This window comes from Choloepus didactylus, chromosome 9 (assembly GCF_015220235.1).
Source record: "Choloepus didactylus isolate mChoDid1 chromosome 9, mChoDid1.pri, whole genome shotgun sequence".
NCBI classification, from domain to species: domain Eukaryota; kingdom Metazoa; phylum Chordata; class Mammalia; order Pilosa; family Megalonychidae; genus Choloepus; species Choloepus didactylus.
Window position 1 is genome coordinate 123,318,380 of NC_051315.1, and position 20,401 is coordinate 123,338,780.

General features: G+C 46.8%; 1 protein-coding gene across 8 annotated transcripts in view; it reads right to left on the bottom strand.

The window, feature by feature from the left end:
* Positions 1-1,694: 1,694 nt before the first annotated feature.
* SP110 (SP110 nuclear body protein) overlaps positions 1,695-20,401 on the bottom strand; it is a 47,006-nt gene continuing 28,299 nt past the window's right edge. For 6 of the 8 annotated variants that reach the window (XM_037850630.1, XM_037850629.1, XM_037850634.1 and 3 more), the window contains 8 exons: positions 14,587-14,685; positions 13,955-14,097; positions 13,054-13,098; positions 4,787-4,908; positions 4,052-4,160; positions 3,746-3,817; positions 3,027-3,167; positions 1,695-1,991 (listed from right to left, as the gene is read on the bottom strand). In XM_037850630.1, the coding sequence (XP_037706558.1) occupies positions 1,878-1,991; positions 3,027-3,167; positions 3,746-3,817; positions 4,052-4,160; positions 4,787-4,908; positions 13,054-13,098; positions 13,955-14,097; positions 14,587-14,685 (845 nt within the window). In that variant the 3' untranslated portion in view covers positions 1,695-1,877. Of the gene's footprint in view, positions 1,992-3,026; positions 3,168-3,745; positions 3,818-3,970; positions 4,016-4,051; positions 4,198-4,786; positions 4,909-13,053; positions 13,099-13,954; positions 14,098-14,586; positions 14,686-20,401 lie in introns of those variants that run through there. The other 2 variants (XR_005218990.1, XR_005218991.1) reach the window with 2 other exon arrangements.

Below are 20,401 nucleotides of genomic sequence, written 5' to 3' on the forward strand. Positions count from 1 at the left end.
AACCCACTTAACAGCAAATGAAGTGCGGGAATGGGCACATGCTCATGGAATTCTCTGGTCCCACCATGTTCCCCAACATCCAGAGGCAGCTGGGTTGATAGAACAGTGGAATGGCCTTTTGAAGACTCAATTATGGTGCTAACTAGCTGACAATATCTTGCAGGGGTGGGGCAGTGTTCTCCAGGAGGCTGTGTATGCTCTGAATCAGCATCCACTCTATGGTGCTGTTTCTCTCATAGCCAGGATTCACAGGTCCAGGAATCAAGGGGTGGAAACAGGAGTGGTACCACTCACTATCACCCCTAGTGATCCACTAGGAAAATTTTTGCTTCCTGTCCCTGCAACGTTAAGCTCTGCTGGTCTACAAGTCTTAGTTCCAAAAGGAGGAGTGCTCCCACCAGGAGACAACAATGATTCCACTGAACTGGAAGTTAAGACTGTCACCTGGCCACTTTGGACTTCTCATGCCTCTGAATCAACAGGCAAGGAAGGGGATTACTGTACTGGCTGGGGTGATTGATCCTGACTATCAAGGGGAAATAGGACTGCAACTACACAATGGAGGTAAAGAAGAATTTTCCTGGAATACAAGAGATCCCTTAGGGCATCTCTTAGTACTACCATGCTCTGTGATTAAAGTCAATGGAAAACTGCAACAACCCAATCCAGGCAGGACTACCAATGGCCAAGAAACTTCAAGAATGAAGGTTCGGGTCACCCCACCAGGCAAAGAACCATGGTCAGCTAAAGTGCTTGCTGAGGGTAAAGGGAACATGGAATGGGTAGTGAAAGAAGGTAGTGATAAAGATGAACTATGACCACGTGACCAGTTACAGAAACGAGGACTATGATGGCGTGAATATTTCCTCCTTGTTTTGTTAGGAGTATGTTTGTATTTGTTCATAAAGCAAATATCTTTGTTTCCTTCTCTATCTTATCCCCTTATCATATGACATAAGTTGTATTGCTCAAGTTATAGTATTTAAGTTATAGGATATCAAGTTTAAGAGTGAATATTACCCAAGATCTCGCATCCTATTCTGGAGAGATTTAGTGCGTTTCCAGTTGTACAGGGGACAGCTGAATATTGTTAGGTAAAACATATATCTGTTATTGTGTTCTATTTAGAGATTAAGTATGGTTTAAGGTGATGTGTATAGCTGCCAAGTTGACAAAGAGTGGACTGTGATAGTTACGTTTATGTGTCAACTTGGCCAGGTGATGGTGCCCAGTTGTCTGGTCAAGCAAACACTGGCCTAACCATTACTGCAAGGACATTTGTGGCTGGTTAATAAACCAGAAGGGTGGTTTATTAAATCATCAGACAGCTGATTGCATCTGTGGCTAATTACATCTACAATTAACTAAGGTAGTGTCTTTCGCAATGAGAGAATTCAATCAGTTGGATTCAATCCAATGAGTTGAAAACTTTTAAGGGGGAAGAAAGAACTTTCACTTCTTTAGCTAGCCAGCCTCTCCTGGGGAGTTCATCGAAGACCTTCATTGGGGTTGCCAGCTCCCGACCTGCCCTGCAGAATTTGGACTCGTGCATCCATACAGTTGCATGAGACACTTTTAGAAATCTCATATTTGCAGATATCTCCTATTGATTCTGTTTCCCTAGAGAACCATGACTAATACAGGGGGAGATGTGAACTATGAGTGTGTGATGATATTAAGGAAGCATTGAATTATTCAGCATGAAATATAGCTTTTATTAGGTATAAAAAGAAACAAGAAAGGAGGTAGAAGATGTTGCTGTGGAGGTTCTGGATTTGCAGTCAGGAACATCCCAGGCTCAAAGGCAATCTAAGGACAGATCAAGCCACGCCAGTGGGATCCTGAAGTTGGGGTGCCTCAGGCCTTCTGAAACAGGGTCAAGGAGGAGCCAAGAAACTCTTCTCATTGGCTTCATGAACAAGAAGCATGTCTTTGAGATCCCTTTCAAATTCTGCCTCCAAGTCCAGTCCCACCTGCCCAAAGTCAGAGGCCTGAAAAAGAAAAAGATAAATACATTTGGGACAAAGGACTGGTAGGAAGAAATCTCTCACATTTTTAGGAGCCCCTCCCAGCCTTTTCGGAATACTGATTTTCCTTATCTGTCAGGCAGGGTGGGTGGGGAGACCTTGCTACTAAAATTTTACCATGGAGGAGACTCCACCGATTAACTTGGACCTGACAGTGGCCTGGATTGGAGATGATTTTGGTCATTGAAAAGGCTGAGCATAAGGCTTCATGCAAAATAGATACAGCGTTCCTTGCAACCCCACTCTGTCTGTGAAGGAAGGATGGCTCTTCTGTCCTGCAAGGCTAAGACTGAGCCAAGGACTGAGGCTCACTGGGTCAGCTCTTCCTCCTGTCAATTTACTAGAACACCAATTTACGATTTGAGATTCCTGAACATGACAACTCCTGGAGGCAGAACGGGAGGCTGGGCAGAGATGAAAAGCTTCCTTAGGTATCTCCCGAGAAACATCTGTGCAATGAGAGTAAAAATCAGGGTGAACTCAATAAACTAAAGCTCAGAATGGCTCGGATTGTGAGATAACTCAGCCTAGCTACAGAGTGAGAAACCAACACTGGGCAATTTCAGTCCATGGGGATACTTGGATTTAAAGGAATCCAGGTATCAGCATCTCGGAAGTTTAATTATTTTATTTTATCTAGTTTAATTAATTTATTTATTTCTGTATTTCTATGACATGAAGAACAACATAAATGTAAACTGGCTTCTTCCCAAGGTGAACGAGAAGGCAGGTATCAATTTCCTATTCTCAGTGGCAATGACCTGACTATCAGGAACAGAGGATGGGCTTTTCCAGGCCCCTCTTAGAAAGACCCTCCCCTCTCCTGCTTGCTGCTCTTTTGCCACCCATTCCTCCAGCCCTGGAATGCGGATGCAGATCCTTGCCTCATGTGAGCCCTCCACAGGATGAGACTGGGTGCAATCCTTGCAAAGTTCTGCTCTCCCAGAATTTAGGGGAAAGCAGAAAGGATGTGACAAGAAAGCAGGAAATGCCCTTTACCTTGTAAAATGCTTTATGGTTGCGAAAGATCAAGCGCATGTCCCTCACAAACCACGTCACTGTGTACACTTTCCGAATCAGCCTTTCCTTAATCAGGTCCAACCACATGGCTTCCTTAAAAGGCTCACCATAGTCTTGGATCTGGGGACAAAGCCAAGAAAGGGATGATGTTAGCTGCACAATGTTGGTGTCATCACTTGTACAGATCCAGCTTAAATACATTACAAACCTTTATTCCAGAGCAATCGTGATAAGAACATCTGACATCTATGCTCTTCATGCATGTTGACTTGCAGAACCCTCACAGCAACCCCATGAGACTATACTTACCCCATTTTATAGAGGAAGAAACTGAGGCAGCTAAAAAGTGGGAGAGCCAGGACTTGTCCCCACACAGTTTGGCTCCTGAGTCTTTGCTCTTAATTACTACACTGTCTGTAAGAAAGACATTCCCACTTAAGAGAAGATGAGAGTAAGATGAGATGTACAAAAGGTGAAGCCAGTTGCCCAGCATCCTAGAGCTGGGACACGGTGGCTGCGGAGTTTGAACGAGGCAGTCCCGCTCCAGAGCCTGCAGTTGATCCCATCTGCTCTCCTGCCTCCTGAGCCAACAGCAACTTGTGTCCTGTACAGCCACGGGCCAAATGCCACAAATTTCTCAAAGACGGTTTTACGTAAGAGAGATGCCTAGAGGATCAGAACCATCAACTCTGACTTACATTCTGGGGTGTCTCTGTGAAGAAGGAGCTTTGTGGGTGGCAATAGGCCTTCAAGAGGAGGAACTCGCATATCTGTAAGACATGAAGAGGGATTTACAGTGAAGCTCTGAAGCCAGGCCCATGTCAGACATGCACACGGTTGGCGGCAGCTAGACACAACCAGCCAAAGGTCCGAGGGAGGGGTTGACTTTGCTTCTGACACAACATTTTGGTGTAAAAAGTCACCTTCATCTCAGGGAGACACGGCCGGCTGCCTCTGGGTGTGTTTCTCTGAAAGCAGAGGGGTTGGGGTTTGCATCCACTCACCAGCTGTTCCTCTGGCTGCATCTGCCTCTCCAGGGATTCAAGTTCCTGAGGACACTGGTGGCTTCCTGAAGAGTCCTTCATCCTGCAGAAGGTACAGCTCCACGGGGCCCTGAGAGCCAGGCGTGAGGTGAGCAGGGGGCCAGTCCCTGGAAAGAGCCCCCGTCCCTATGGCCGCCACATCCTCCTTCAGGAGTGGCCAATTGGCTCAGCCATGGTGGGGCACCTCCCAGAGGAAATGGAGGCCCCTCTGGGTCTCGAGTTGATGATCCTCCCCATCGATGGAGTGGCGGGGGGGGGGGTCACTCTGCATGATGTGGGGTCATGGTGAGCCCATGGGCTCCCCTCTGCCTATCTGGGCTGCCAGGACCCCAAGGAGCCTGCCTGCCTTAGTCCTGGAGACCTCAGCCTCCATCAGCCCCCAAGACCTGGCGAGAAACAGGGGCTGGGCCATGCTCCTGCCTTTTCTGAGTAATCACAGGATACAAACAAAAGGCATTTCTCACCCCAGCTCCCCTCGCACAGGAATCTACAGTAAAACTTCTAGGAAAGGACATCTCCCGTGCAGTGTGGGATAAGAGTGGCCCCATTGGGGTCTTGGAGAGCTAGAGGAGCTGTCGATGACGCCAGGGGGACAGGACGCTGCATCTGCCTTGCACGCCCCGGAGCACAGTCCTCTGACTCGGTGCTCAGGGAGCCCAGAGCTCTGCAGCGGGTATGGGGTGGGGATGCACTGACCTCTCGGCCTCTGCCTCCACAGGAGGGATGTGACAGTCCCTGTGAAAGGACCTTGAGCACGTGGCACAGCAGAGCAGCCATCCTGGCCCACAGCACACCTCGCATTCGTCCAAGATTTCCGGCTGGAATGTGAGATAATGCAGGTGCCGCTGGGATCGCGGGGTGGGAGGGGACCCTAAGAGAGCCGACCGCGTGGGGCTCCAGTGTACATTGTCTCGGCAGGGACCAGCGTGGGTGCTCCCATCCCAGCAGCCACGATGGAGGGACAAGCCTGGCCTTTCAACATGAGAGGACTTGAGGGGCCACTTGCACCCCATTTGCCATTGCTGGAAGGGTCCGGAAAGACCACTGAAGCCCTTTCCACCTGTGGCACCAGCACCACCTGGGAGCTTTTTAGAAATGCAGACCTATGGGATCCGAATCTGCATTTTAACAGGATCCCCAGGTGATTCATAAGTACCTGAAATTGGAGACACCGCAGCTTTAGACAACTCCCCATGTTACAGGCCTGCACAGATGAAATGATTGTTTCATTCTGCCTGTGCCTGGTCTCGGAGCCAGCTCTCCTGCGCCTCGTGCCCTCTGACACTCATGTCAGCGGACTCAGAGGGCAAAGCCTGGTTTTACGGCTGGCAAATAAGACATGCACAAAGGCGTTTCCTCGTCCCGGAGCTGATGTATAAATGGGTTGCTTTGTGGGCCCAGGAAACCATACTTTTTACTGTGGTCCGGTAAATTCTACAGGTGATTTACAGGAGGATGGAAGTCTTTGCTGCTGGAACATGATCCACAGGGAGGAGCACCTGTTCCGCTCCCGCCCCCAAAAGGCAGGTTGTGTGGAGACCCGTGGGCAGCTTCCCGAGCTTCTCCCTCCACTAACTGAGCCCTGAGACTCCTTGAAGGAGCCTCCCTCATATCCTGGAGATCAGAGAGTCTTTTTGGCCTTTCCAGCCTGGACTCGTCAGCCTGTCCTGCTTTTTCCTCTGGGCTAGTAGTTCTATGGCCATTCTGTGTGGGGTGGACACCTGGTCTGTGCTGGCTCAGGGCTCAGATGCCGGTTCTTGGGTAGACCAGATGTACCTACTCCCCCTGGATGAGCCCTGTTTTGTTCGGAGCCCTGGGCCCCACCAGCTCAGGAGGGTCTCAGGACAGTGTCCCACGCACATTGAAATTATAGAGAAAGAATGGGTTGGTTACTGAGAAACACAAGTCTACAGTCATATTCTATAATAAAGACTCTAATTCCATTTTTGATATTTGACTGCTGGCACTTTTTAAGCCCCATCCCTCCCTCCTTCCTACTCACCCCACATCTGGGCAAGTTGATCAGCAGAGCTTGCTCCCGCCCTTGGCACCAGTGGGAAGTTCAAACCATGCAAGCAGCAGCCCCAGTAAGGGAATCCTCACCCTGGCTCCAGCCCCTAGCCATGATTAAACCCAGGGCTCCTCACTCGTCCCCAAGCTTGAGCCATTTCCAGACTGGCTTGGGTGGCTGCACCGCTCTGCCAGAAGGCCTCAAAATATGCATAATGAATCTTCATACTCTTTTGGTGCTTGTGTGGCATCATCAGTTTTGACATCTGAGCCTAGTTGTGGGTGGTGGGTGTTGATCTCACCTCCCCACGGGGCACAGCAAGCAGAGTGTCCAGGAGAGGACCGCCACCGGGGGGCTTTCGTCTCTTGCTTTGGTTTGATAACTGGCCCTGCCTCCTGCTGGTAAATGTGCACTTTGAGCCATGTTGCCACCTGCTGTTGCCTGCTGGCTGGCGTGAGCTATTTGTGCTGCCTTTGCCGAGTCCTACCGAGCCTGTGTTAGAGATTTAATTGACCTAAGTCAGAAGTTTCAACGATTGGTGTTTACGGTCAAGAGTAGGGGACTGGGATCCTCCTTGAAGTGGCCCTGGGTTGTGCGTTTTGGTCTGGACCTATCTGTGTGTCTCAGGTTAGTTGTGAATCTTGATTCTAGCCTAAGCTTGACGGACTCTCGACGCTGGGGAATGCCTCTCGCACTGTGAGCGCTGGCTGTGTGTCCCATCCAGGCTTGTGGGATGTATAGGTCTATCAAGTGGCTGCTCGTGTGAGGAAGAAACTCCTAAATGTGAGTGGGGTAGAGAAGACTCCTGCCCTGGAGTATATACAATAACCCTCTTATCACCCCCACCTCCCCCCACCTCCCCCCAAACCTAAACCACACCTGGATACAGAAGGAGGAAACAAAAAAACTAAACAAAAATCTGCAATTTGACTCTCAATTGGAAAGGGTGAAGATTCGCTTTTGTGCCTCTATGAGATAGATTTTCAATTAACTTTAACATCTGCTGAGAAACACCAGTTGACATACCTTTATGGCCTTTATCAATAATGGGCTGAAGTTACAGTGATACCTGGGGATCCTCCAAAACAGAAGACAATAGGCATGTCTCATCTTAACCCCGGGGACCACTGTCTTGCCTAAGTCCTCCAAAATTAAAACACCTGCTGCCCTAAAATATTCCCATGGTGGGCATGGACACTCTGACCCAGTGAATAATAAATTAAAATAAAATCTTTGCCACTTACAAATTGGCTTGACAAAATGGAACCCCATGTTACAATAGTTAATACAGCCCAACAGAAATTAAAACAGGGCTTTCAAGGATCAAAACTCATTATACAAGACCTATTTAGAGAAAAGATGATGATCCCCACTGTTTCTCTATTTAATAGCCCAATTCCACCTATTCGTAAACGTGGAAGGAATGACTGACGCCATGCGGTGGGGATGACACCCTTTATGCTGTGACCTACCAGTAAGGCCCCATATCCAACATTGTGGAAATACTGACTGTACACAATCAGCAACACCATGGAAATACTGACCGTATGCAATCAGACTTAGCGGATATGTTCTGCTCAGTGCCTATTTCAGCAACCTCTCAGCTGCAGTTTGCCTTCACCTCCAAAGGGACATGATATACCTTTACCTGGTGCATTAGTTTGCCTGCTGCTAAGAGAAATACCATGCCATGGGTGGCTTAACAACAGGAAGTTAGTGGCTCACAGTTTCAGAGGCTAGAAGGCTTGCTTTGTCTCAGGATTAGCAGTGTTCCAGCGCTGGCCAGTCAGCACTCTTTGGGGTTCCTTGACTTTTCTGTCATATGGAAATATACATGGTAGTGTCTTCCCCTTTCACTTCTGGGTGTCACCGACTTCCAGCTTCTGGTTACTTCCTGTGACTTCTCTTTTTGTGTTCGATATTCTTTGCTTCTAAAGACTTCAGCCATGTTGGATTAAGACTCACCCTTGTTCAGTTTGGTCTCACCCATTTGTAAATTCGTCCTGTTTACAAATGGGTTCAAACCTGCAGGACCTGAACACACCTTTTGTGGAGGTGTGATCCAATCCCCAGCACCTGGCTACAATGGGGCACCTCAACAGCCCTGCCATCACCCACAATCTTTGCAAGCAAGATGCTAACTGCATCCCACTTTCTCCAGGAACACAGGCAAGACATCAAACTGAAGAGATCCTCATCTGAGGAGAGTCAGGATGTACAAAAGTCCATCCCAAAGGAGTTCTCCAAAGGGGACAGACCATGTCGCCTGCTTGGTACCAGGCCCACCACCTCTGTAAATTTCTGGGCATTATTTGGTCAGTTGAGGCTGCACCATCCCTGACACTGTCAAATAACTGTTATTGATCCTCTCAGTACCCACAGAACCCTTTGGGTTCTGGAGGCAAATACTCCTCATTTACACATTTTACTTAAGCCCATTGTGATAGTTTGAAACTGTTATACACCTTAGAAAAGATCATGTTCTTACAGCTAATCCATTTCTGTGGGTGTAGACCTATTGTGGGTAGGGCCTTTTGATTAGGTTATTTCAGTTGAGGCCTGCCCTGGGTGGGTCTTAGTCCTCTTACTGGAGTCCTCTATAAAAAGATGAAATAGAGAGAAAGATAGAGAAGCTGAGAAAGAAGGACCCACACAAAAGCCAAGATAGAAAGCCACAGAAAACAGAGAGGAAACCACTGAAGCCAGAAGTTGGAAGCAGCAAAACCTGGAAGAGAAGGGAGAGGTCAGCAGACATCATGTTTCTTGCCATCTGACAGAGGAGCCCAGGGTTGCCAGTAGCTGGTCTTCGGGGAGAAGGTATCTCCTGCTGATGCCTTGATTTGGACATTTTCACAGCTTCAGAACTGTAAGCCCATAAACTAACAAATCCCCATTGTTAAAAGCCAGCCCATTTCTGGCTTTTCTGGTATATTGCATTTCATCAGCCTTAGCAAACTAAAACACCCATTGAAGCTGTTAATTACAAATTGGCCACTGTAAATGTGGATCCCTAAAATAAAATGCTCTAGGATCTGTTCTAATTTCAATACAACAGGCACTTCTACTAGTGCCCCTCACAGAGATGCCTTCAGTGTGGAAGCTTTAGCAGCCTCCTCTCATGCCTCCTGGCATCTCTGGACCATCCATGATGTCCCTGAGCTTCTGATGCAATAAAATAATAATTAAAAAAAATAAAAAATATCCAAAAAACTGCCCTCATAGGCCCTGCACTATACATCATTAGAGTAGCAATTGCGGGCTGCGTATTGGGCCCTTCTGGGGAAGGAGGCTGTCAGAGGCCCCGAGCCTGTACAATGTCCACACCCAGCTCTCCATTATATCTTGGGTCATGGAAGCAGCAACCTGCAGGACAACCAAAAAACACATTTTCAGAGTGTCAGCTTCAAGTTTATTTATTGTACAGAGCAGGACCCTAATGGAGCATGGGAAGGCTGCAAACCAACAGGGATGTGTCGGATAATGTGGCTGGGCAAAAGGCCTGTATTGGTCCATTAATAGTCAGAACTAAACTTGGTTCTCATTATCCCAATGTGGCACCTGGTAGGAGGGTCTGAGAGGCAAGGTCAAGTGTATCTTGTTTAACATGTGCTGGCATGTGACCTTATAAAAGTTACAAGGTGCTATAATATCGGGACCGTTAATTAATGGTCTGGATTTTCAAGATTTTTATTGTTTTCATTTTTCCTCTGGTTACAAAAGTATGGTCATTTGTCTTAGTTTGTCAGAGCTGCTATCAGAAATACCACAAACTGGTTTTGGCTTAAACAATGGGAATTTCTTGTCTCGCAGTTCTGGAGGCCAGAAGGCTTGCTTCCTTCCAGGGCTGGTAGCATTCCGTTCCTGGTTTGCTTGGGGTGCCTTGGCTTTCCTGTCACATGGCAATGTCCTCACCTTTCTCTTCCTGGTTCCCACTGACTTCCTGCTTCTGGCTCCTCTCCATGGCTTTCTTTTTATAAGGCCTCCAGTAATCCACTCCGATTCAGTTGGGCCACACCTTAAGTAAAAATATCTTCAAGAGGTCCTATTTACAATGGGTACACACCCACAGAATGCAGATTAAGATTAAGAACATGTCTGAACTGGGGTACAATTGGGGAACATGAATCATTCTACAGAGTCTGCCCTCTGGACCCAAAAAACATGTTCTTCCTGTAGGTAAAATACATTTGCCCAATATCCCAAAAGATGCGCGCTGCTAGGGTAACAAGTCTAAGTCCAAAGTCCCATCAAAATCAGCTGTGGGTGTAGTCTGTTCTGGGACAAAATTCATCTCTTTCTGTGAACATGTGAAACCTAGAAAACAAGTTACCTGCTTCCAAAATACAGTGGTGGGACAGGCATAGGGGAGACAAACCCATTCCAGAAGGGGGATATTAGAAGGAAAACAGGGATCACAAGTCCCAAGCAAGTCTGAAACTCAGCAGGGCAAGCTCCAATAGATTTCAAGGTCGGAGAGTCATCTGTGGATCAATGCTTTGTCCTCTGGGTCTGCTGGACAGATCAAGCTCTTGCACAAGGGCCATGCTTTCCTCGAATGCTGAAGCCTAGGCTCCACCCTCTCCAAGCACTGGAGTGGCAGCTTCACTCCGCCCGAAAACAGAAGTGTTGGCCCCACCCTCTCAAAATGTTGAGATGGTAGCTGAATGCTCCCCAAACATCAGGGCAGAAGGCCCACCCCCACCAAGCACAGGGGCAGACCCACCCTTTCCACATGCACGGGTGGATCCTCTCTTGGCCCAAGGAGATCTGTTCAGTCCAGACTTCAGCTCCCATGGTTCTTCCCCTGAAGTCATTCTTCCTTCATTTTGTCCCTTTCAGTCCAGGATAGCAGTGCTTCTGTTCAGACAAATTCTGCAAAAACCTTGTCAGTTTCGCATGCAGTTCAAGAGGGTCAAAACCATCAGACAAAAGGATTTTCCACGGATCCTTCCTGGTTAACTGCATTTCCAATTTTGAGTTCCTCTGAAATGGGTGACTGGATCTATAAGTCATATACCTTCCTAGTCTCCTTAGCAAAGAGCTGTTCAGCTAAACCCTTGTAGGGAATCACATTCTCTGGGGACTCACCCCTCCCACCCTTCCCCCCTTTCCTCACCAGGAGCTCATAGAAGGCCCTGATAGAGCCGCTTCTGACCCTAATCTCAAAGCACACTCTGGACAGGCTGAGAATTTTCCAAATTATTACTTGCTGGTTCCTTTGCACAACATAGTTCATTTCTCAGTTTATCCCTTTCCACTTGCATTTTACTACAAGCAGCAAGGAGAAACCCAGGTACACCTCCCCCACTTAGCTGGGAAATCTTCTCAGATAAATATCCAGGTTCATCACTCACAGGTTCTGCCTTCCATCTGACATCAAACCTCAATTTCACCAAGTTCTCTGCACTTTATAACAAGGATCACCTTTCTTCTAGCTTCCAATAACACATTCATCATTTCCTTCCAAGGCCTCACCAGAAGTGCCTTTAATGTCCATATTTCTACTAACAAACAATCTCTTCAAAGCGATCTAGTGTTTTTCCATCAAGCACCTCACAATTCTTCCAACCTCTACTCATTACCCAGTCCAAAGCTGCTTCCACATTTGTTAGGTTTTTGGAAGAGAAACACCCCATTTTCCAATATCAAAAACTGTGCCAGAGCTGCTATCACAAATACCACAAACCGGTTTTGGCTTAAACAATGAGAATTTCTTCTCACGGTTTCAGAGGTTAGAAGGCTTGCTTCCTCCCAGGGTCGGTAGCATTCTGGTCCTGACTTGCCACAATCCTTGGGGTTCCTCGGCTTTCCTGTCATGTGGCAATGTTCTCTCCTTTCTCCTCCAGGTTCCCACTGACTTCCTGCTTCTGGCTCCTTCTTGTGGCTTTCTCTTTATAAGGCCTCCAGCCAACTGGATTAAGGCCCACCCTCATTTAGTTGGGCCACACTTTTAAGTAAAAATAACATCTTCAAGAGGTCCTATTTACAATGGGTTCATACCCACAGGAATGCAGATTAAGATTTGGAACATGTCTGAATTGGGGCATAACTCAATATACCACATCATTATAAAAATTCCAATTGTATATAAATGTGACACAGAAGGCAAGTGTCCCCTGTAATCCATCCCAGAATAATCACAGTTGATTCTTTCAGATTTTTTTTCAGTCATAAAACTACATAATCTCATATAAAAATTGGGCTCCTTCCATACACATGCTACCAGCTTAAGCTTCTGAAAGCTCTCCTGACCTCAAAACCCTTTGGTGGTTTTCCATTGACTGAGAATGAGTCAATACTTATGAATCTGTGTCTTTTTTTAAAAAAATGCCTCGTGTTGATGTACCAGTTTATTTTACCATATTGATTGGCCTTTTTTGCTATTACAATGCTGCAATGAGCATCCCTATATATATCAACATGTTTAAAGTAAGTATAGAAAATATGGTTTATGCAATAAATGGCACTGGAGACAATTTTATAAACTTTGATTAAACCCAGCCAAGGGTCAGGCCAGCCTCCAGGGCAAGACAGGAGAGGCGCCATTGCCCCTGCTGGAAATTCACAATTAACAGGAAGCTGGTGTGTGGGATCCATGTCTGGAGGACGTATCTAAGCAGGTGCAGAAGGTTGAAGAGGAGTAGCTAGTTCAGTCAATGGATTTGGTCTTCAGTCATCCAAATATCGAGACCTTTTTCTAAAACACATGTAATCATCAACTTTTGTCCTAATTTTTATTTTGAAGAGTCATTTGCTTTCCCATCTCAGATTAACTAGCATCATTATGGTGGCATGTACATGTAACAGTGAGCTAAAGCAGCCGTTATGAAGACGCCTAGATATGAAAGTGACTCAGAGCTGGAAAACTCAGGGACTTTAAGGTGAGCCTTCAGATGCAAAAAGTCTGCGACATGATGACTGAGAATGCGGGAGAAATTCACCTGTTATTTACCTCTTTTCTGGGATTTATTCTCGGAGGACAGAGCAAAAGTTTTTTCTGAAAGAGAGAAGACAACAATGAATGAGGCTATTCTGGAGGCTCTTCTTTTGTGAATATGGAAGTTCCCACTTCCTGGTGTATATTTCTACCCGGATATCCCACTGGCATCTCAAACCCAAGGTGTCTAAAAGAAAAATTAACTCCCTCCCCTATTCAGTCCTTCTTCTGAACTTCAGTTAAGGATAAAATAATTTCTACCCTGTTACTCAAACTCAAGATCTACTAGTTCTTCTTTCCCAATCCCTTTCCCACCTATTCTGTTACCTTTCCATTTCTGCTTCTCTAGATCAAATCCTCATGATTGCATCCCAATGATCATTTCTGAGTACTATTGGGGGGCTTTGTGTTAGGTTCTGGGATTGCAGAGACTAGTACATTCTTTAGGGATTCACAGGACAGCAACAGTGTGCTGTCGAAGTGCAGAAGAGACTGACCACTGAAGGGGTGGCCCAGAAATATTGCACCAAGAGCTCCACATGGAGCTGAGTCTGCAGAAGGTATTTATTGAGTGGAAGAGGCAGGGCAGCTGCTGCAGGTGCCTGTGTTTTCAGCTAGTCTCCTTTCAGTCCACTCTACCTAACACCAACAGATTAAGCATTTTACATCTCTCCTGACCTCAAAACCCTTTCGGGTTTTGGTCAAGCTTCTTCCCTTGCTTTTAAAGTTCTTTACCTCCAGCACCAATCTGCATTCCTAGCTTTATCACCCACAACTTTTCCCATGAACTTTTAACTCTTGCCAAATCGTGCTGTTGAATCCTAATGGGAATTTCTTCCCATTTCTGCCTATTGAAATCCTACTCATCCTTCAAGATTTAAACATGCCACCTGTCTGTCCCTTGCCCTTACAATACCTCCAGTAGATGCTGTAGGGTCTTTCCTCTGCAATGCACACTCCGCTTCCAGTTCTTTGATTTTGCCCGTTTTCCCTCTATTTCAAATTCTTTTGGAGTGAACCAAACTCCCTTCTCATTCTGAATGCACTTCTCTGATGCTCCTGTAAGACACAGACAGACCATTCCAGGACCCCACTTCCATCCCCTACGAATTCAACCCAAACCTCCAAACCCCTAGTTGTGGTGTCCTGCCTTCTGGGTCCAGAGAGCCTCCTCCTGTGATGTGGAGGCAGCAGAGAAGAGTCCCGATCCCTCTTCTCTTACACTGAAGTCCCAAAATCTGCCTGAGTGGTGAGGGAGTGGAAGAGGATTTGCGTTTTATGGGATCCCTGTCCTGGTGTGCATGCCAAAGAATGGGATGATCAGATCACAGGATCCTGGAATGACTCCCAAGTGCAAGTGGAGTGATCTGATTACCAGATGTACATGACATACAAAAGTGTGAAAATTCCATCTTAAGAAGCACTTCCTTTTATGTAGTCTAGTTGCAGAGTCCATTTTCTGAACAACTGTGTACCAGGTACCTTCCTCCCTTCTTTTGTGATTCCTTCAATCAGGTGTTCCAAAAAGCAAAAGACAAAGGAACCCACCTTTTTTCATTTTCTCCTTAAATAATATCCCTTTTGCCTCACCACAGGTCACAGGGAGTATAGGAGAGTGAAAATCCATGGTTTCATCTTCAGACTTTTCTGAAATCAGAAAGGAACAGTTTAGCTTTACTCAGACTTCGTTCTATTGCCTTGGTGAATCCCACACTCCATGAATTCCAATAATAATAATAATAATATTATATATGATATTGGGGAACTCTTGCTAATTGGCAGGAGATCATCCATTTGAAGGGCAGATTAGCTACATGTATAGAGTAGCCTCCAATAAACTAAACCAAAATATTTTAGTAGAAAGTACAAGGCTTCTTTGGTAGATGTCTTTTAATTTGCAAGTGAATTGGCCTCCATCTAATGTTCATTTATTCCATAAACATCCTGCTTTTCCTTCTGTGCTGATAGAAGTTGCCTACTCAAAGTATTTCTTTGTGTTCAGACAGCCAGAGAAAAAATCTTCATCTATAATCTTATTTCCCGATTCAAACCAAGGTTTGGCTGAGTGAGTTGGTTAGCCCCGAGGGGATGATATCAGTCTTCATCGTTTGCCGTCCCTTTTCATTTTATTGTGTCTGGTTTTCTTCCTTTATGAGTAAAAGAAAACCCTGGGGAGCTCTAGATTAATCCACAAATTGCACTAGAGAGACGTGGCACCTCAGAAACTCTGAGTAGGGATGGGGGTTCCAATTCAGAGAAGCAATTGTGAACGGTCTTAAAACAAATATCATTGAGTCATGCCCCCCACCCCAGCCTCATTGTGGGTGACTTCATTAAAGATCCCCTGCAGGGGCCATCTCTTAGGGAAGTGGGGGAGAGGGCTGTCCGTGGCTGATGTGGAGTTATAGAGGATGTAGAGCTGGAATGAGTCTAGAAAAACTTCTAGTCCAAAATTATCTCCCTTGTCTCAAATGCTTATTGAAACAGCCAAAGGAAAATAACCAAATTAAAAGCAAGAGCAGGGCTGGGAAAAAAGAAAGGACGGTAACAATGGCAAAGAAACCATTAATTACACTGGAAAGATGACGCAGATAGAGGAGGGTCCCCTAAGAAGTGAGAGGCTGCTTCTTCCCACAGAGCCTCTAAGGATGTCCAGCCTTGGAGGAGCAGGAACTGGCAGCAAGACTGGGCACCGGGGGGTGGCAGATGGGGGGCTTTGTTTCGACAGCTGGCCACTGCTCTCGCATGGAGTGGCTGTCCCCACCGTTTGTCTCCAGACTCTGCTCACCACATATGGCACAGCGGAGGGGAACACAGACTCCAAAGCCAGACCTCATGGGCTTGTGATCTGGGTTCTGCAACTCACCAGCAAGTATTATGTAAGTGTTTATTATTGTCGTCAAAATGGAGCGGAGGAATTTCGCTGCAGGTTCCCAACTTGGGTGGCAAGGCAGAGCCACAGGTAACTTTGGATGACTACTGCAAACCCTGAGAGGGATAGCACGGCCATGGGCACCTTCTAAAGTTCTCGGTCTTCATTGAAATATCTTTCCCCAGTTCCCTATGGTAAGTACAGCTCCAGTGAACACAGATGTCCTAAACCAGCACACAAGCCGATGAGGAGCAGTGGGTGGCTTTGGGAGTTCACGGGAGGAAGCCAACCTGCTCTCTTTACCTGGTGCAGGCAGCTCACAGAGTGATTCTGGGCTCAGTGCCCCGAGTGCCTCCAGAGCCACCCACCCCTCACCTAGTACAGGGAGACAGTTTTCTGGTTTGTTCCCAATAATCCTGCATTTGGCTGCGCCTCCCCGCTCCTCTCAGCAAACAGGCCTTTATGGATGGAACCCTGTGCCACTGGAACTCTGCAGGGAAGGCCTGCTTAGAGTCACCCAGCATCAGCCAGCCCAGTTTCTAGGGAGGCCACCAGAAGCTATAACAACGATTGATTTAGATCACCATTAGTTAAGTGTGAGCAAACACCTCGTTGTCAAGGAAGCCAAGACACGGGTGGCAAGCTGGGTGACTGGAGTGAATGGCTCCTTCCCCAGCTCAAAGGGAACGGTTAATGGAATGAACATGAGAGAAAATGACATCTATGATCCTTGGAGAGGATTAAGGGACTATTATATCCATGCCACAGTAGCATCTTGCTATGAAAAGTAAGCAATTAGAGGATAAAAAGAGCTCATGGAAATGAAAAGCATGATGGACAAAATCGGAAAAAAAAAACCCAATAGAGACAATGAAGTAACCTAGTTAGCGATTCAGAAGACTAACCCAGAGATGCCCCCAGAATACAGGGAAAGAAACACAAGGTGAAATTAGGCACAGAAAGATGACGGATCTAGAGAAAGTTCTGGGAAATCTATGAGGCTGGAGGAAAAGCAACGGTCAATGAAATAATCCAAGCAACACACCCACTGTATCATTCATCTCGCATCAACCTGTCAGAAGGGGAAGGCAGTGATTATTCCCATTTCATAGATGGGGGAACTGAGGCTCAGGTTTGGAGAGAGCATTATTGGGGGTCATGGAACTGTATAAGGAGGAGCTGGCTTTGGGATTTGTACATGCCAGACCCTAAACTGGTGCCCTTTCCATATTACCAGAAACGCCTCGACTCCAGGTCAGTATGTCGGAAAATGGCACAGAGACACCTTGAGTGAAATCAGAAGTTACAGCCAGGGTTAAAGTGCTAAGGCGGCAGGAGTTGCTGAGCTGGGGGGCATCTGCCAGCGTCTGTCTGGACCCCTACCTCCTGCCAGCACCCTCCGCTGGTTTCCTTTGGCACTCTAGTCCGAGTGTCAGGAGGGTTTAGCCAATACCAGGGTTCCCTAAAAAGGCTGGGAGGCATGTTTCTTTTCTTCTTCTCTTTCTTTTAGTGTAAAGAACAAAAGAATTGGAATCAGACCACTTAAGGTTGATTTTAGTTCATGCCAGTCTGTTACCCTTTAATCGAATCAGATGAATGGGCTAACTCATAATTTATTGTGACAATTAAACGACAAAATGCAGAGTACAGGGATTTGCCAATTGTAAAGTAACCTACACGCTTACATTACAATCGAGGCCGAAGCACACGGTTGTGTAGGGGGTGCCCTGAGCGAGCCGGCCGAGATAGAATCCATTTGCACACTTAGGACAACCCTCTTCCAGCAGAAGGCAGCATCTGTCAGCGTTCTGAGGAAGGAGCATCTCTTTCGAGTTCCTACAATTGCCCCGTTTGGGTCCACGGAGGCCCTGAAACTGGTCTTGATACTTGATGAAGAAGAGTGGATAATGTACTGATTTGGCAGTTACTTGAGTACGAACTGCGTGAGGCATGGAGGAGCTGGACACAGGACGACAAGCCAGACAGGCCACTTGCCGCCTTCGTGGGACTTTCACCTGGTGAACAGGTTGTCCGGACAGTTAATTACAGTCGTGACAAGTGCTGTGAAGGAAAACCGCAAGGGCACGTCAGGAAGACTGACCCCTGCCTGCTGGACAGAGGAGGCTTCCCTGTGGAGGTGACCTTGAAGGTGAGGCCTAGGATGTTCAGAAAGGGGGTGAGGGGCAGGGGACCCACTTCCGGGGTTGGGGGGTGCAGGGGGACACCTGTGAGGAGGCCTGGAGTAGGAAGGAGGGTGAAGCATTCAGTGTCAACCTGACCTGTGCTGTGGGAAACCAGCCCAGCCCTATCCTTGGGGCTCCTGGGGCACCCTGGTTCTGATCTGCTTCTTGACCTGGGGCTGGGTTCATGGGTGCCTTCCCTTTGTGTTAATTCATCAAGCCGTACACCAGAGGCACAAGCCTTTTCCGTATGTGTGCGACTCAAAAATGCTGCCTGCAAAGAGGCAGGAGACTGACCAGCATGGAAATCTATGCACTGCTGTCTTCACTGATGGACTGTCGCCTTCTAGATATCACACAGAATGAGCTTTTTAAGAAAGACGGACAGAGCATAAAGCAGTGGTTCTCAATGGGTAGGTGATTTTGTCCCCCTAGGGGATATCTGGCAATGTCTGGAGATATTTTTGGTTAAAATATGGGGGTGGTGGGTAGGGGAAGACAATGCTACTGACATCTGTTGGGTAGAGGCCGGGGATCCTGCTAAATACCCTACAATGCACAGGACTCCCCCCACAACAAAGAATCATGTGGCCCCAAATGCCAATCAATAGTTCTATACAAAATGGGCAGGGCCTCAAAAGAAAAATTTCTGACAAATATATTTTTAAATAGGTATATCAGTTAAGATAGGCTAGGTAATGCAATTCATTTTTGACGATCCCAAATCTCAGTGATCTATTATAGGTATCAGCAGAATATGGGCTGCGAGCCAAGTCAGATCTGCCATCTGTGTAAATAAAGTTTTATTGGAACACAGGCATGCTCATTCATTTACATATAGTCTCTGGCTGCTTTCATGCCACAAGGAGCAGAGCTGAATAGTGGAGTCAGAGATTGTGTTGGAGATTGACTCATTCACCCCACAAAACACATGTTCTTAATCCTAATCTGTGTTCCTGTGGGTGAGAACCCATTTGTAAATAGGACCTTTCGAAGTTGCTATTATCAGATAAGGTGTGGCCATATTGAGTCAGAGTGGCTCTTAATCCATGACTGGAGGCCTTATACAGAGAGGAAATCTGACACAGTTAGAGAAGCCACAAGTCAGAGAAAGCCACGGAGGACACCATGTGGCAGAGGCAGAGACGCAAGCCAAGGAGCCCCAAGGACTGTAACAAACCAGCACCAGAACGCTACCGACTTCGGGAGAAAGCTTGGCTTTTTGAGAACTTGATGCTGGACTTAGAGCTTTCAAAACTGTGAGCCGATGAAAGCCTGTTGTTTCAGCCAACCCACTGTGTGGTATTTGTCAAAGTTGCTCTAGCAAACGAAGATGACTGTATGGCCTGCAAAGCCTAAGCTATTTAAAATATTGCCTTTATAGAAAAAAGTTTGCTGAGCGCTGCTTTCGAAGAAAAAAGATTTACTTCTCCCTCAAGCTACTGGCTCATCCCAAAGTAGGTGAGGCTCAGCCCCATGTCATCGACACTCATGGACCCAGGCAACAGACAATTCTCTCTACAACACTGCAGGTCTCATGGGTGAGAGAAAGAAAACACACCAGCTCTTAAAACTTTGGCCTGTAAGGGATCCTCTCACTCTATCCTCATTTCTTTGGCCAAGTCAAATCCCATGGCCATCCCTGAGTCCACAGGGCAGGATATATACCCTTCTGAGGGGCTGGTGGGGGGCTCAGTAATACAACCTACGCCAGCTTGTGTAACCATACGCATTGAGCCAAGAAACTCAAGCAAAAACATCAGTGGATTATCATTCTTTGCCTTAGGTTTGGCAGACATAGAAGAGTCCTGCTGTATCTAGTCTTGGTGAAGGTTTAGGGAAAAGGGCGTCCATATGATGCCAATTGGAATGTAAAGTGGCAACAATTTGTTGAGGGAAATTTGACAATATGTGTTCATTTTAGATAAACAGACACTTGGACTGAGCAACTTCACTTCCAGAAATGAACCATTAAGAAATCATCTGGAAAATGTGCCTGCCCTGAGGATTGGTGCCATTGGGTCTGCCTGAATGAGAGAGGATCCCCCCCACTCCCACCCCAAGACTCAGGAGAGGGGCAAGGCAAGGCTGGTCAGCTGTGGCAACTCCACCAATAGGAACATAGAGGGTAGACACTGGGGGGTGGTCCCTGGGAGCCCCATGGCCACAGCTGAGGTGAAGCACACCCTGAGGACACATGCACTTCTGCCCACAACCACTCTCAGACCAGCAGATCCTTGAACTCTGTGCCCATTTGGATGTTTTAAGTCCCCAGAAAAAGTCATGTTCTTTGATGCAATCTTGTGGGGGC